Here is a 15,751-nt window from a genome sequence, read left to right as displayed (position 1 = left end):
AACTTGGAAATGTTGTATCTGGGCCCCAAACCCACTTTTTGTGTCCCTCCAATACCAACTGGGGCATATCAACCTGCTTTGACATCAGAATCACTTTCAGAATGGCCTTTCCCTGGAAAACTACTAGAATCTGAGTCCTTGGACCATATTTTTGTTCAGCCCTGGCTACCTTCTTTGCTCCTTGTGTTTGTTAGTCCTCTTGCTATTCCTAGAAAAAACACCACAGAATCCCTAAGAGTATGTCCTATGGGAGGGAGGACCCTGCCACGAGTCCAGAAAGATCTGAGCTGTGCTCTCCCTGGAACTGCCTGGCACACAACAATCAATTTATGTTGATTGTTGGATGTATGAATGACGCTGCTTCCTAAAGGACTGAGTCTGGTCAATCTCTGGAATCTGAGCACTTAGCAATATGCTATCAATAGTAGGCCTGTTTGCTGAATAAGCTGAATTTCTAAGCGTCTGAAATGTCACCATCTGAGGTTAATTCCTTTGCACCAGTGATGCTTTTAAGCCTCAGGGGTCACGATGCAACCAGCTTTAACAGGGCTCAGTCATTATCAGTTATTAGTATTTTCAGAGACATTAGCAAGCCATCAGCTAAGGGAAGGCCATTGACATAGAGGGAGGGAGGAGGAGAACACTAGCAGAGATACTGTCCCAGTTTTGAGCTGGAGGACTGGGCCTGGGCCTGAGCTGGACCAGGAATTAGCTGAAGGTTCAGAGGCAACATTCCAAGGGTTCTGTAAGAAGGAGGGTCTGGTGGTCATTTACTGAAAATGCACTCATAAACCTTCAGTGGCTCCCTACTGCCTATGGAATAAAACCTATATTTTATAGCTTGGTATTTGATGGTCTGCAGTCTGTTCCCACTTCTCACCATTCTCCTCATTCATATGCCTCAGCCAGGTTCTCCAGGTAATGCTATTCACTGTTCCCTTCCTCCCCACACTGCAGTTCTATCTCTGGGTTATTGCTCATGTTGTTCCCACAGTCTGAAATGTCCTTTCCTTCTTTTCTTTCACTAATAAATCCCACTCTATCTTCAAGACTTGCTGAAGTGCTGCTCCCTCTGTGAAGCCTTTCCTGACACCCCAGTCAGAAGGAATCTCCTCCTTCTGTATTCATAACAATAATCATTCTGCAGTACTCATAATATGTTGAAAAGTAATGTTTCCAGCAAGCTTCTACCTACATCTCAGAAAGTTTTGAACTGAGTTTGAATGGTCCATCTTTAATGTATTTAATAAGAACACCATGCATTCCTCTAGCATTTTTCATTTTTTTGTTTTGATAATAACATTACTGAAATATAATTCAAATACTGTATAGTGCTTATTATGTATGTATATTTGTATGTATGTTTGTATGTATGTATTTACTTATTTTAATTTACATCCAAGTTAGTTAGCATATAGTGCAATAATGATTTCAGGAATAGAATCCACTGATTCATCTCCTACATAGAACACCCAGTGCTCATCCCAACAAGTGTCCTCCTTAATGCCCCTTGTATAGTGCTTTCATTTATTTAGTAAATTTTTTTTGAGTTTATTTATTTATTTATTTATTTATTATTTATTTATTTATTTATAGCACAAGCAGAGGAGGGGCAGAGAGAAGGAGAGACAGAATCCTAAGTAGGCTCTGTGCCATTAGCACAGAGCCCAATGTGGGGCTCGAACTTACCAACTGCAAGGTCATGACCTGAGCTGAGATTAAGAGTCTGACTCTTGGGGCACCTGGGTGGCTCAGTTGGTTAAGCATTCGGCTCAGGTCATGATCTCATGGTTCGTGAGTTCCAACCCTGCATCAGGCTGTGTGCTGACAGCTCAGAGCCTGGAGCCTGCTTCCGGTTCTGTGTCTCCTCTCTCTCTGCCCCTTCCCAGCTTGCTCTCTCTCTCTCTCTCTCTCTCTCTCAAAAATAAATAAATATTTAAACAAAAAAGAGTCTGACACTTAATAAACTGAGTCACCCAGGTGCACCACTGTATAATGCTTTTAAAAAGAATATTTCTTAAAATTTTTTTATGTTTATTTACTTATTTGAAGAGAGAAAGAGCGAGCACGTGCACAGGGGAGGAGCACAGAGAGAATCCTGAGCAGGCTCTGTGCTGTCATCACACAGACTGGTGCAGGGCTTGAATTCACGAACTGTGAGATCATGACCTGAGCTGAAACCAAGAGCCAGATGCTTATCCTATTGATCCAGCCAGGCACCCCAAAAAGAATGACGTTTCATTAGGCACCTTGAGTATGCTTGTAAAAATGGTATGAAAAGTTCCATTTTCCTTATTTAACAAACATTCAGGTGGCGTGACTTGCTTGAAGCCACACTGTGAACTCATTGCAGAGCTGCACCAGGGAAAGGTTTTTAAACCTGAGCTTTAGTCTTCTTGTCTGTCATATGTAGGTCCCTGCTCCTTCATCTAAGTACAGTGGAGTTCTAGGGGAGTAAGGAATGTGGAAGTGCTTCAGAAATGAAGACAGTAAAAGAAAGTACAAGTATATGGGAGTGGGAGAGGTATGTCCTTTTGGCAGGCAAAGTTGCTCTGTTCTAGTTTTATACTAAATTTTTTACCTTTCCTCTTCAGGCTATGTTTTCCACTAATCGTGGGACTGTTGGAGGCTTCTTCCTGGCAGGACGAAGTATGGTGTGGTGGCCGGTAAGTTTTCTCTGAAAACTATTTGCTTAACTACAAAATTCCCCATAGAAGGCCCTATTCTTCTTGGCTTTGGGTGGCAGTGATTCTTCCTTCCTGCCTTAAATCCCTGATAATGGGTCTTCTGCTCACCAGGTCTTAATCTGGATGAACTTAATCTCTTGTGGTAAGGGAATAGCCTTTAAATAAATGTGCTTGGAATCCTTTACTGTGTAAGTAGAGGAAGAGACTACACAAGCAGATGGTGTGGAGAAGCAGAAAGAACACACAGACTGAAGTGATCTTGGGAAAACCTGAACTTCCACCTTTGTATCTATAAAATGGGGATGATAGTATTTATCTTCCAGGAGTGTTATGAGAAATGGGTACCTCTTATGGGGTGGAAGCTCAATAAATAATAACTCTTTTACTACCTTTTTGTTATGTTAAGTCCCATGAAAGAGAGACTTTATTTGTCTTACCTTGGGAGCTGAAAGCAATGCCTGATACACAAAGGAACCTCAATAAGTACTCATAGAACAGATGGAGAAGAGCCCCTACTGTTCCTACAGTTTTTTTTCAACTCTTGGAGGATTTTGTATGTTGTATATTTGTCGTATATTTGAGAGGTATTTTTCCTGATATTCGTACATGGGTGGAACTATCCCAGTTAAAGGACACGTGTGTGGGTGGAAGAGAAACTGGGAGGCCCCTTCCATCCTATCAGCACAGGGCTCTGGCTGGCTTACCAGTTAAGTCCAATGACCATCTCAACCCAGAGTTCTCACCAAAATGACTGGTTGACTAAATTAGCCAAGTTGTGGAATTTTTTTTTGGACTAAAGATATAAGCAAGACTAGCTGGTGAAAGAGGTGGCTAATGAAGCATAGAAACAATGAAAAGAAAGTGACAGCACTGAGTTGATTGGAGGAAGAGAAACAAGAAAGTAAAAATTGTCACTGTCATATGCAGAGCATAAGAGAAATTGCAAGGAAATCACATCACACCCTGAAGTTGGCCTTTGATCAGCTGTTTTGGGATGGATTTTAATAACTGGCATCTTCACAGTTGCTTGGGCTATCCCTGAAGTCATTTCTGCCTTACCCTTAAGGTGGCTAGAAATATTGGGCAGATGCTGATTTCTTTGGTGGCCCCATCATGGTGCTCCCTCCTGACATATTTTATCTTCTCGAGCATTGTACTTTGGTGCTTTCCTAAAAGCTGGTGTTGAATAGGCAGCTCTGATCACAAAGTTCAAGATGAGGCTGGGTCAGTCCCTCTAGAACTGCACTGCCTAGTATGGTAGCCACTAATCACGTGGGCTATTTTTAATTTTTATTTATTTTTGTTTTTTTATTGTTTATTATTTTTGAGAGAGAGAGAGACAGAGAGCAAGCAGGGAAGGGGCAGAGAGAGAGGGAGACACAGAAACGGAAGCAGGCTCCAGGCTCTGAGCACTCAGGACAGAGCCTGACACGGGGCTCAAACTCACAGACCGCAAGATCATGACCTGAGCTGTAGTTGGCCACCCAACTGACTGAGCCACCCAGGCACCCTCACATGGGCTATTTAAATTGAAATTAAAGTTAGATAAAATTTAAAAATTAAAAATTTCTTCCCACACTAGCCATATTCCAAGTGCTTAATAGCTACATGTGGATAGTGTCTGCCATATTACATAGTATAGATCTAGAATGTTTCCCCCATTGTAGAAAGTTCTATTGGACAGTGTGCTGTACAGATTTCAGAGCCAAGGCTGGATGAAATCTTAGTGGACTTGAGATTTGTTGAATTAGAGAGCTGAATAGGAGGTTTATTTATTTTGGAAGCAGTGCACCTTCCACCCCATCTAATGCTTCACTGCTCCCTACAGTATGCCTGCCAAGTGCTTATTTGCCTTCGGTTTGCATCCAGACCTCCTCCCCCTACTATGATAGGAAACTCTCATACCTCTTCATGTAAAATTTCTAGGGCTGCTTTATTGGGGATAAGACCTCAACTTCTAATCTCTGGGTCATGGAGAAGCCAATGAGAGCAGTGAGGGGGTGGTTTGGGGCAGAACCATTCTTAGGAGATATGCATTTTGGGCTAGGCCTGGGAACACATCACATCTTAACTAGCAATGATGTCTTTCTTCCTGATAGCACCTGCGAGTGGGTCTGGGCTGAGATTTAGTTGGTAAAAGGATTTAGCCCACCCAAAACATGTAGGGTTCAATGGTTCATGTGGAGTTTCCTGTGGGTATTGTTTACCTTACTCATGTCTCAGTGTTGGATTATTCTAACCAATGGAGAAGCATGGCATCATTCTTCTTTTGCGCAGAAGTCACTACTTCCTTGATGGGGCTGATATTCAACTTCTTCTCCCAACAATGGTTTCTACCTAAGACTTTGTGAGATTATATTAATGGTTTGTAAACTTGCTTCATCAGAATCACCTGGATATGCTTTCCAAACATACAGATTTCTAGGCCCCACTCAAGACCTCTTAAAGAAAAAAAAACTTGGAAAAGAGTCCCAGGAACTTGCTTTTTATTTATTTTTATTTTTATTTTGAGAGAGAGAGAGAGAGAGAGAGACAGAGAGAGAGAGAGAGAGAGACAGAGAGAGAGACAGGGAGAGGGGCGGAGGGAGAAAGAATCTCAAGCAGGCTCCACACTCAGCACAGAGCCTGATGTGGGGCTTGATCCCACGACCCTGGAATCATGGCCTGAGCTGAAATCGAGAGTCAGATGCTCAACTGACTGAGTCAGTCAGGTGCTCCAGGAATTCGAATTTATAAAAAGCTTCCCAGATGCTTTTGATTATCAGGCAGGTTTGATAATTACTGGTTTGGATAGATGCTTATCTATCTGGTCAGATATACTGAAACTGTCACTATCTGGTAGGGATGCTAGAGAAGGAGATTCTTGAATGGAGGAGCAATGACTTCTAAGTCCCTTTCAACTTTGAGAATGCTTTTATGCTAGAACATTCTAGCTTTGAAGTCAGCATATCTGATCTGCCACATTTACTAATTGTGTGACTTTGGTCAAGTCACTGAACCTCCCAGAGCTTCAATTTCTACCTCTATAAAGTTGGAGAATAGTACCTGCTTTGGAGTGTTCTTGTCAGGATTCAATGAGATAATTCATGTACTGCACTCAGCACTTGGGAACTACTCAGTAAATGAAAATATTAAGAAGTATAAGGAAGATGGGAGTGACAAGGCAACCTCCCAGTTGACACTTGTCTGGGGCATAGGACTTAGTAGCACCTAGTAAATGAAAACTAATATTTATGTGAAGCTAGTACTGCCACTTCACTTAAATTTAACTTTCAGATCAACCATGTGAATAAATGAACATGGTTTATATGTATGTTTATTTATATTGCTATAAATCATCAATGATTTATAGGACCACAATGACCACGTTTTAACAACTCTGAGATTGGCTTATGTGTTATAATCAATCAGTGGCAGCCACAGTTTAAATGCTAATGTTTTTTCTTTCTTTGTGCTACATGGTATGTCTTACAGTAGTTGGTGTCTTAGATTCAATAAAGTATGGTTATATTCTAAAATAGTGAGTTTTAAAAATATGTTGACTGTAGGGGCACCTGGGTGGCTCAGTCGGTTAAGTGTCCAACTTCAGCTCAGGCCATGATCTTACTGCTTGTGGGTTAGAGCCCCGCGTCAGGCTCTGTGCTGAGAGAATCCCAAGCAGGCTCCATACGGTCAGTGTGCAGAGCCTGATGTAGGGCTCTATCTTATGAACTGTGAGATCATGACCTGAACCGAAATCAAGAGTCGGACGCTTAACTGTGTTACCCAGGTGCCCTTAAAATGGTTTTAAAGCACTATTGCAATACACACTTGAAAGAAGGAGTAAAGGAAAATATAGCATGTGAGAAAATGCAAATCTAAGTATTTTTCCTCCAAAACTGAAAAAGAGTTTAAACTATATTAAACCTATACATCTAAATTTCTCTTTGTATTAAAATACAAAGTCAATTTAATCCTGTCTGTCGGGCCTGGAAGTTCATAATTGGAATATCAATTCTCAAATGTGCAGGCCCAAGGAGAACATCACAGGGCTACAGTCTTTCTGGAGCTCACATCTCTGTCAGAAACCCCCTAATGGACACTTTTCCCTCTCCATCTGCCTTTAGCCCTGTCGCTTTGTGCTGGAGGAGGAGTGAGCAACAAGAGAAGCTCTGGGAAAGAGTCCTAGAGTATTTTAGGAGGAAGGACCTTGGATCAATACATCAGAGACTTGGGGGACTTGAGTATTCACCCTCAAAAAAAAAATAGGAGGAAACTGGATCTTGAAAAGTCCAAAAGGAGATTGAACAGAGAGGCCAGTTGGGAACATTCCTGGGTCTTAGGGGACTTTGAAAGGAGCAGTTATGACCTGTAACAGGTGAAAATTTAGGAGCCCTGGTAAACGACTCCATTCCTAAAAAGTTAATGAGGCTGAGAGAGAGAGAGAAATCATATGCACCTTGGCCTGGGTGTAGAAGTGAGAGATAATTAAAAAGGAAGAGCAAGGATTCCAGGGCTGGGTTACAGAGGAGACAGATTACACAGGCAGCCAGGCAGGGAGGCCCCCAGAAGTCTGAGTCATGGGTGAGCAAGCCAAGCCAACTGAGTAACATGAAACCATGATATTACCTTTTGTAACTGTGGGTTGGTTTGTGGCCCAGGATTCCCTTCTGTAGTTGGAAGCTTTAACAAACAGCTGTGTGCTATGTTGTAATGGTTATGTGGGTATGTGGGAGATGGGAAAGCAGGAATGTGAGCATTGAAGGGAAAATTCCCCACTCCTTGTCTATTGGTAGCAGAAGTTACTCAGATAGGCTGCGCCCCAGATACACAGCCCAGTGGAGAATTCTTTTTTGGAGGAGAGTTTGGTCACACTTACCAGAGTCAGCTCCAAGGAAATGGGTGGGGTACAATGGGGTTGAGTCAACCCTTTGAAAACCCCCTTAAATGAAGAAGTAAACATTCCAGAGGGAATAGGAACCTCACAAAGAACCAAAGGACTTGGGTTGTCCCAGCTTTGTGACATCGGGCAAATCATTAACTTCTCTGGGTCTCAGTCTCCTCTGTAATGAGGAACAGTCAGATTGAGCATCTCAAAGGTCTTCCAGGACTAAAATTTCTTCCACAGAGGAGGAAACAAGAATGGGTGTGGACATGCTAGCCAGTCTATTGCCAACGAGGGTCTTGAAAATTGAATGGCTGTGTGTCTCTCAATAGCCACAGTTCCTTTCCTTCTTTTATTATTAGAGAATCATCAGAGAGGTGTATGTCACAGTGACTTAGGGCAAGGGTTGACAAACTTTCTCTTTACAGGGCAAGATAGCAAATATTTTTGCTTTGTAGGCTATATGATCTCTGTCACAACTACTCAACTCTGCTGTTGTATCATGAAATCAGCCATGGGCAGTACATAAATGGATGGGCCTGGCTGTATTCCAATAAAACTTTATTTACTAAAAGAGGCTGAGGACCAGATTTGGCTTATAGGTCCTAGTTCGTTGACACCTTGTTCAGGCCTAGGCTCTGGAGTCAGGCTGCTTGGGTTCAAATCCAGCTTCTCCCCATTACTAGCTGTGTGAGTTACTAAACATCTCTGTGTCTTACATTTGTTATCTCTATAATGGGGATAACAGTACTTCCTTGAGATTGTTGTGTGGACATATGCACAGTCTCAGAACAGTGCCTGGCACTCAGCAAATTCTCAGGTTTAGCTCTTGTTTTTCTTTTTTCAGCTGAAAACTTTTGAAGGACTATTATATCCTGTATTTGATTGAATCCTTAGTGATCCAGCAAGAATGGAGATTAACCCCATGGGTTGCCCAAGTTCACACAAGATAATGACAGAGCTAGGACTCTCTCTATTTTTCTGTTATTCAGGTCTCTTTCTTATCTTTTGAGATGGAAATTTGAGATCAATAGATGTAGTCTAGAGGGTTACCTGAAAACCAAGAAATTCTTTCAGTTAGGGCTAACCAGAGACCCCCTTGAATATTTTCCCCAAGGAAAGAAGATAGCTCTTCATACTTACTAAACTTTCTTGAGTAAAATATATCTGATTTGATATTTAAGTCTGTAAATCCCAATGATCAAATCAAAGTTCATCCACTTAGGATACTACTGGGGTGCATCCTGGAAGAGTCTGGTAGATCTAAGACCTGGGAACATAGGACCTGAGAGAGAAAGAGCATGAACTAGGGGAATGGACATAGGAGAGGTAGAAAGGTCACCAAGGGAACAAAGCTCAGGAAAATGTGAGATGAAGGACCAACAAGTACTTGACTTTCATAAGGTTTAGTGGAAGTGACTGCCAAGTCCAGATGACCCTTTCTTCCTGCTGGTTGTCTTCTACTTCCATATGGCTATGTGTGTTTTCATTTATCCCAGGGCAGAGCCTATGTTTTTCTTAATCTTTTTTTTCTTCCAATACCTAGTCCAGGACCTTGCATCTACTGGGAATTTGAGAAATACATGCTAAATTAAAGAAAAAGGAGGGAGGAAAGGGACATGTCCTCAGACTCTCATGCTGGATTCCCTTGTTGATGTCACCTAAGACCTCAGCCTGCATTCTGCTCTCTGGAGCAGTGGCCACAGAGTGTAGGCAGTGGTAAGAATTCAGGAGGTTAGGAAAGTGCTGGGTCCAAGTCAAAGCCTTTCTCTAGCAGTGTTCCACATTTCTGTTTCTATGTACAGAGAACTTTTTTTTTCCTTTAGACTTCTTTTTTTTAAGGTTCGTGGTAGTAAAACTGGAAAAGCAATCCTGGCCCCAATCAGAGTGCCTGATTTTAGCTCTCATTGGATCCCTTGGGGAAAAAAAGGCTGGTGTGACTATGCTTCCTTACTATCTAAAACATTTTTTTTTTAAGGCTGAGACAAGATTTTGCAAAACTTGGCTATTCCCATAGATATGTATCTCTTTTGTGGTGAGAGTTTTTTGCTTAACATGCCAGTTGTTGCCTTGCTCTTGAATGGCCTCTCCTCTCTCTTCTCCTTTTCCTCTTCCTCTATCACCACCTCCTCCTTCCCCTATTTCTTCTCTTCCTTCCCTCACCCTCTCTCCCTTGTCCTTCTTGCCCTCTCTCTTTTTGTCAGGGCTATTTCCCTGCCACTCTTCATGGCTTAGTCTCCTCTGAAGAGTTTCACTGATTAATGCACAGCCACTCACCACCCCATGTATTCTTTGTGTTCTTAGGCATCAGTTGATGGGTGTGTAGCCAATTTCCTGTCATATACTTGGTGTATAAGCTCCTGCTTTCTTCTTTCACTCTGGATACCTTCCCAATATTTTCTAACATGTTAGTGCTTCCCCAGACAGAGAAAGGAAAAAGTAAACTATAATCAACATTTCTAGTTGGTTGAAGTCAGAAGAATGCTGAAACTATCAGCTATGATGAAGTCTTTGGATTATTCATGTTAGAAATGTATCTGGGTTAGGGCACCTGGGTGACATCTGACTTCAGCTCAGGTCATGATCTCACGGTATGTGGGTTCAAGCTCTGCATTGGGCTCTGTGCTGACAGCTCAGAGCCTGGAATCTGCTTCAGATTCTGTGTCACCTTCTCTCTCTGTCCCTCCCCAACTTGCACTCTGTCTGTCTCTCTCTCAAAAATAAATAAGCATTACAAAAAAAACCCTAAAAAAATAAATGTGTCTGGGCTTTTCCTTTCTACCATTTGCGTGGCACATTTTGAGTCACTGAGACCTATATGTTTTACTTTGGGTAAATTTTATATTAGGGAGGTGATTTAGAGTTAGGGTTAAGACTAGAGACTCTGAAGTCACTCTGCCTTGTTTAGAACCCCAGGTCCCCCTTCCTAGCTTTGTAGCCTTGGGTGAGTTATTCAACCTTTCTGTGTTTCAGTTTCCTCAACTGAAAAATAGAGATCATAGCACCTATCTTTTTTTAAAATTTTGTTTTAAGTTTATTTATTTTTGACAGAGACAGAGTGCGAGCATGAGCTGGGAAGAGGCAGAGAGAGAGGGAGACACAGAATCCGAAGCAGACTCCAGGCTCCAAGCTATCAGCACAAAGCCTGACATGGGGCTCAAACTCACAAACCATGAGATCATGACCTGGGCAGAAGTTGGCCGCTTAACTGACTGAGCCACCCAGGCATCCCCATAGCACCTATCTTAGAGAGTTGTTTTGAGGATTCAATTAGATAAATATGTAAATCATTTACAATAGTATGTAATTAGTCCTACCCAAACTGGCTATTCTTAATATCATTATCGTCATCATCATCACTTTTTTATTAAAGTAATCTCTACACTCAATGTAGGGCTCAAACTCATGACCCTGTGGTCAAGAGTCTTATGCTCTACTGAGTCAGCCAGGTGCTCCCATCATCATTATTATTATTGTATCTCATCTTTAGCTCCTCCTTCTTAAACTGTGAATTCAATCATTTATCCATTGATGCATTGCTATTACTTTATTCTACATTTACATGTTGATTACTTATTATATGCCACATTCTGTGTTAGGTGCTGGCATATATTAGTGTGTGTGTATGTGTGTGAGAGAGAGACACACACACACATTCTTACAAAATTATATAATCCAAAATTATATATATATCCAAAATTACAAATAGTGGTCTTAAGAAAGTGTATTTGAGTCAAGGGTGGGAGGGAAGAAAAGGGGTGTTTCTCAAACTACATAAGAGAATCAGGAAAGATCTTTCTGAGAATTGAGCATTTAGGCTGAGATGTGAGGAATCAGAAGGAGGCAGCCATTTGAAGATTGGGGGAAGAGCAATCCAAGCAGAAGGGACAGAATAGTCAAAGGCCTGAGGAGGGAAGGATCTTGGGATATTTGAGGAACTGAAAGGAGGCCAGTGTAGGGGTAGATAATGCATTTCAGTCAGGCCTTCTGAGTGAGGGACTGCAAGTTGATGATCCCAAGGATGAACCTATCTGAATTGGTGAGAGGGTTGGTTGGTCTCTAGCCTCCTTGACCTATAAATGCCAAGAGAAGACCTCACCTGTGTTTTGTGCCAACAACCTGTGGGAAAATGCCAGCCTTGGCAGTGGTTTCCTGATTTCCTGCCCTTTTGGCTCTTAGAACAAGGAGAGAGATTTGTGAAGATAATGAGTGAAAGGCCACCATTGTTTATGGAGTGCATGAGCTAATGTAAACAGAGATTATGATGGCTCTGGAGCAAGACCTGTGTCTAAACATTTACCAGAATCTCAGAAATAAAATGGTCTGAATATATGAGTCCCACCTTCTCTTCTGTCCCAGTCCAGGAATTGTGATCTTCAAGAGATGGCAAAAGTCAAAGGTTAAATCTCTCCAAATCTCCCCTATGAAAAGATACCTTACGAATGAAATCAAAATAGTAATTCAGGTTAAAGACCAGTTCCTCAGAGGATGAGGGAAGAATCTGAAATACAAGCATGATGCAGATATATACATGCTGTTCCTAAATTTACAATGAAATGGGTAGGGAGGCCTGACCCGACTGTGCCCCTTCAGGGAAGTTGAGAAAGAAATGTCTGGGGAAGGAGGAAGAAAGTCAGAGTGGCACTGTGGCCTCCCTTTCTGTCCCTTGGACATTGGTCATGTTAGACTGTAGGACTGTGGGCAAATGACTGCTCTGGTCTTCAGTCTTCTTACCTGTAAAATGAAAATGAGAATAATCCCTACCTCACAGACTGTAGTAAGCACGATGTAAGATGAAGTGAATGAAGTGCCTGTCCCGACACTTGGCCAACAGGAGGCACTGTAAAAGTCATCCCTTCTCCCTTTCTTATTTTCCCAGGACAGGCCTCTCAAAGTGTACCCACCCCAGCAGCACCAGCAAGACCTGAGCTCTAGTTAGAAAGGCAAAATTTCCAGCCTCAACCCAAACATATTGAATCAGAAAGTTGAAGGAATGCGGTTCAAACATCTGTGGTTTAACAAATCTAGGTGATTGTAATTAGTGTTGCCAGATTCAGCAAATAAAAATAAAGGATGGCCAGTTAAATCTGAATTTCAGACAAACAATGAATACTTTTGTAGTGTTTGTATGTTTCATGCAATATTTGAACATAATTTTATTAAAACTGAATGTGTTTATCATTCAGATTTTGCTGGTTTTGTGTATTTTTACTGTAGATTCTGATGCATGCTATAGTTTGAGAACCATTGTCTGAGGAAGACATACACAGGTAGTTGTCCACTGCCTTAGGCAATTCTTGACTCTTGGGTTAATGGTTCGGAGTGTACGCATACTATTTTACTTTCCTAAGGGTGTGGAAGTAAAGATAGAATTAATGCATAAATTTGAATCACTTTCTTCCTTTGGGCTATAATTTTGTTTTCATTTGAAAATGACAAGGTCAACCTTAATCATTTCCAAGTTAATTCTAGCTCCAATATGAGATGACTGGATATTGGTAAATAAACAGGCTGTACCATATATTTCCTATTTCCTTTTTCCTGTCACACAAAACATAATTTTTAGGTAGCATTCAATGACATTTCATGTCTTTTTCTATATTGCCCCCAACAAACACATGACTTCCTTACATACTTTGTTCTTAGGCTCTGAAAGTGAATCTGAGACAGCTCTGGAATGATTTCCCTTTATTGTTAAAGGTTTTGATGAATTGTGTTCTGCTTATAAAGTTACACAAATTCATTGTGGGAATATTGGAAAAGTATGAAAACACGCTCATTGTTTTCTCTTTCAAAGATAACCACTGTTAAATTTGGAGATATAACTCTATGTCTCTGTCTCTGTCTATGTCTATGACTATGTCTATGTCTATAAAAAACTGTATATTCTTTTTTTATTTGGGATTTTATCACTATCACCTTCCCACCATAACATATTCTTCAAAGCTATGATTTTAATGGCTGCATAATATTTGATCACAAGTATGTACCTTAATTTATCCAGTTGTCTTCCTGTGGTTGGGCATTTATGTTGATTCCAACTTTCCTGTGTTGTAAATAACATGGCAATGGACATACTAATGAAACTCATGTATAAGACTTTGTCTGCATTTCTTTAAAAAATTTTTTTTAACGTTTATTTATTTTTGAGACAGAGAGAGACAGAACATGAATGGGGGAGGGTCAGAGAGAGAGGGAGACACAGAATGTGAAACAGGCTCCAGGCTCTGAGCAGTCAGCACAGAGCCCGACGCAGGGCTTGAACTCACAGACCGCGAGATCATGACCTGAGCCAAAGTCGGACGCTTAACCGACTGAGCCACCCAGGCGCCCCTGTCTGCATTTCTGATAATTTTCTTAAGGTACTAAAAAGTAGGATCATATGGTGGAAGGAGATGAGATTTTGATATGTACCAACAACTGCTTTCCAGAATTGCATTTCTATCAGAAATATATGGGAGAACGTATTTACTTGCCTGATGGACTAACCCAGGAGGTCAGATTCCACTTGAGGTCTTGTTCTTACTAACACTGATCTTATAGGTCACCATATTAACATCTCAGAGTAGTGCATAATCCTAGCACACCCCATTATTCTGCTGGGCCCCATCTAGGCCTAGCAGGCCAAGTTTATTGCCTCTGCCTCAAGAGAGAGCCATCCTTGACATGTCCCTGGGAAGAGTCTTAACTCTCTGTAACCAGTGGAAATAAGTATAGCTCTAAGGCATTCAGTTGCTACCATCCAAGGATTTGATACACCAGTCCACTCACTCACTCAGCAGACTTTTACTGCATGCTTGTCATGTGCAAGAAAGGTCCTATGCTCAGCAGAAGCAGAAATCCTCTTTGAGGGCTAGAAGGTTTGTGGGGAATAACACTTGGACAGAAGCAGTGTCATGCCCCTGGAGAGTACAACAGATGAGGATTGCAGGTGAGAGACCAGAGGGGTAAGAAATCAGCTCTGAATGGTGTCAGTGGAGAGATGAGACTGGGATTCCTTTTGAAGACTGGGTCAGTGTTTTAGGGGCATAAGAGTTGATGGAGAGGAGGTTGAAGCAGAGGGAAATGGCATAAATAAATTCAGAAGGCAGGAATGCCCAGAGCATATCTAGGAGACTGAGTTAGTATAATTTAGCTGGAGTGCAGGGGATGTGAAAGGGTATGGAGAGGCTGCTGGGAGTGGAGAAAGAGGAGGGGGCTGTATTGCAGAAAGTCTTGAAAGCCTGTAATTCCTCTTCCCAGTCTCATATCATGGCAGAGGAGTCCTCCAATCAGCAATGTTTGTTGCTTCTGGTGGTGGAGATTACCCTCTGGGAATTCTTATAACCCAATCTCTTGAGGAGAAAAATTGTAGGATTTCCCACAAAGCCTTTGAGTGGTATCTGTGGATTTCCATTTGAAATGTCTTGATAATTTTGCTGCAGTGTGAGGATATTCTGGAAGTCTTTATTTGACTGAACCAGCCAGTTCTGAGGTTTTACCTGTGAGATTGGTCAAAAATTCTTTCAGTCCACATGCTTGTGTTGGCATGTGGTTGAAGAGACAGTGTCTCCCACTGGGAAGCATGAGTACCATGGTAACAGACCTTTGAAACTCTGGAGGTTAAGTAGGGAATTTTGGAGAAAGTCCCTTTCACCCCAAAGTTTTTGTCCTTCACACCTTAGCATCCTAATTTTGTAGTTTGTCCCTGTGCTCTTTTTCCTGAAGAGAGGTCAAACAAGTTTGTGGAGATAACAGTGACATTTAGTACAGTGTAGGTAGATTTCTCAAACTTTATTGTACATGAGAATCACTTGAAGAGCTTACTACTCTGATTCAATAGGTCTGGGGTGGGGGCAGAGGATTTGTCGTTCTCATAAGCTCACAGGTGAAGCTGATGCTCCTGGCCCGTGGAACACTCTGTGAGTAGCATGGGTTCAGGAAGTCCATTTGTAGGGCTGTGATAAGAACTGAAGAAGTGATCATTGAAGAGACTAATGTCTGCCTTTTTTCGAGGAATAGATGCAATCCCTGCTAGCTTCCAACTTCTGACGTTAATAGTTGGTAGGGAGAAATTAATTTGGCTAGATTATTTTCCTTTGTAGTTTAAGTGGTTTTCTCTTTAGGTAAGGCTTATGGGAGAATATCATATTTGTGCCAAACCCTGGAAGAATCGAAGTGAAAAAATTTTAAGTGTTAGAGCCACTGTATTGTTGAGGTA

At 41.6% G+C, this 15,751-nt stretch overlaps 1 protein-coding gene across 2 annotated transcripts in view; it reads left to right on the top strand.

The window, feature by feature from the left end:
• Positions 1-15,751, top strand: part of SLC5A1 (solute carrier family 5 member 1) — a 135,506-nt gene that overhangs the window by 67,691 nt on the left and 52,064 nt on the right. For both annotated transcript variants that reach the window (XM_042962733.1, XM_007082583.3), the window contains exon 2: positions 2,595-2,666. In XM_042962733.1, coding sequence (XP_042818667.1) covers positions 2,598-2,666 — 69 coding nt within the window. In that variant the 5' untranslated portion in view covers positions 2,595-2,597. The remainder of the gene's footprint in view (positions 1-2,594; positions 2,667-15,751) is intronic.

The sequence above is a fragment of the Panthera tigris genome, chromosome D3 (genome assembly GCF_018350195.1).
Source record: "Panthera tigris isolate Pti1 chromosome D3, P.tigris_Pti1_mat1.1, whole genome shotgun sequence".
NCBI classification, from domain to species: Eukaryota; Metazoa; Chordata; class Mammalia; order Carnivora; family Felidae; genus Panthera; species Panthera tigris.
This window is presented reverse-complemented; position numbering and strand designations above follow the sequence as displayed.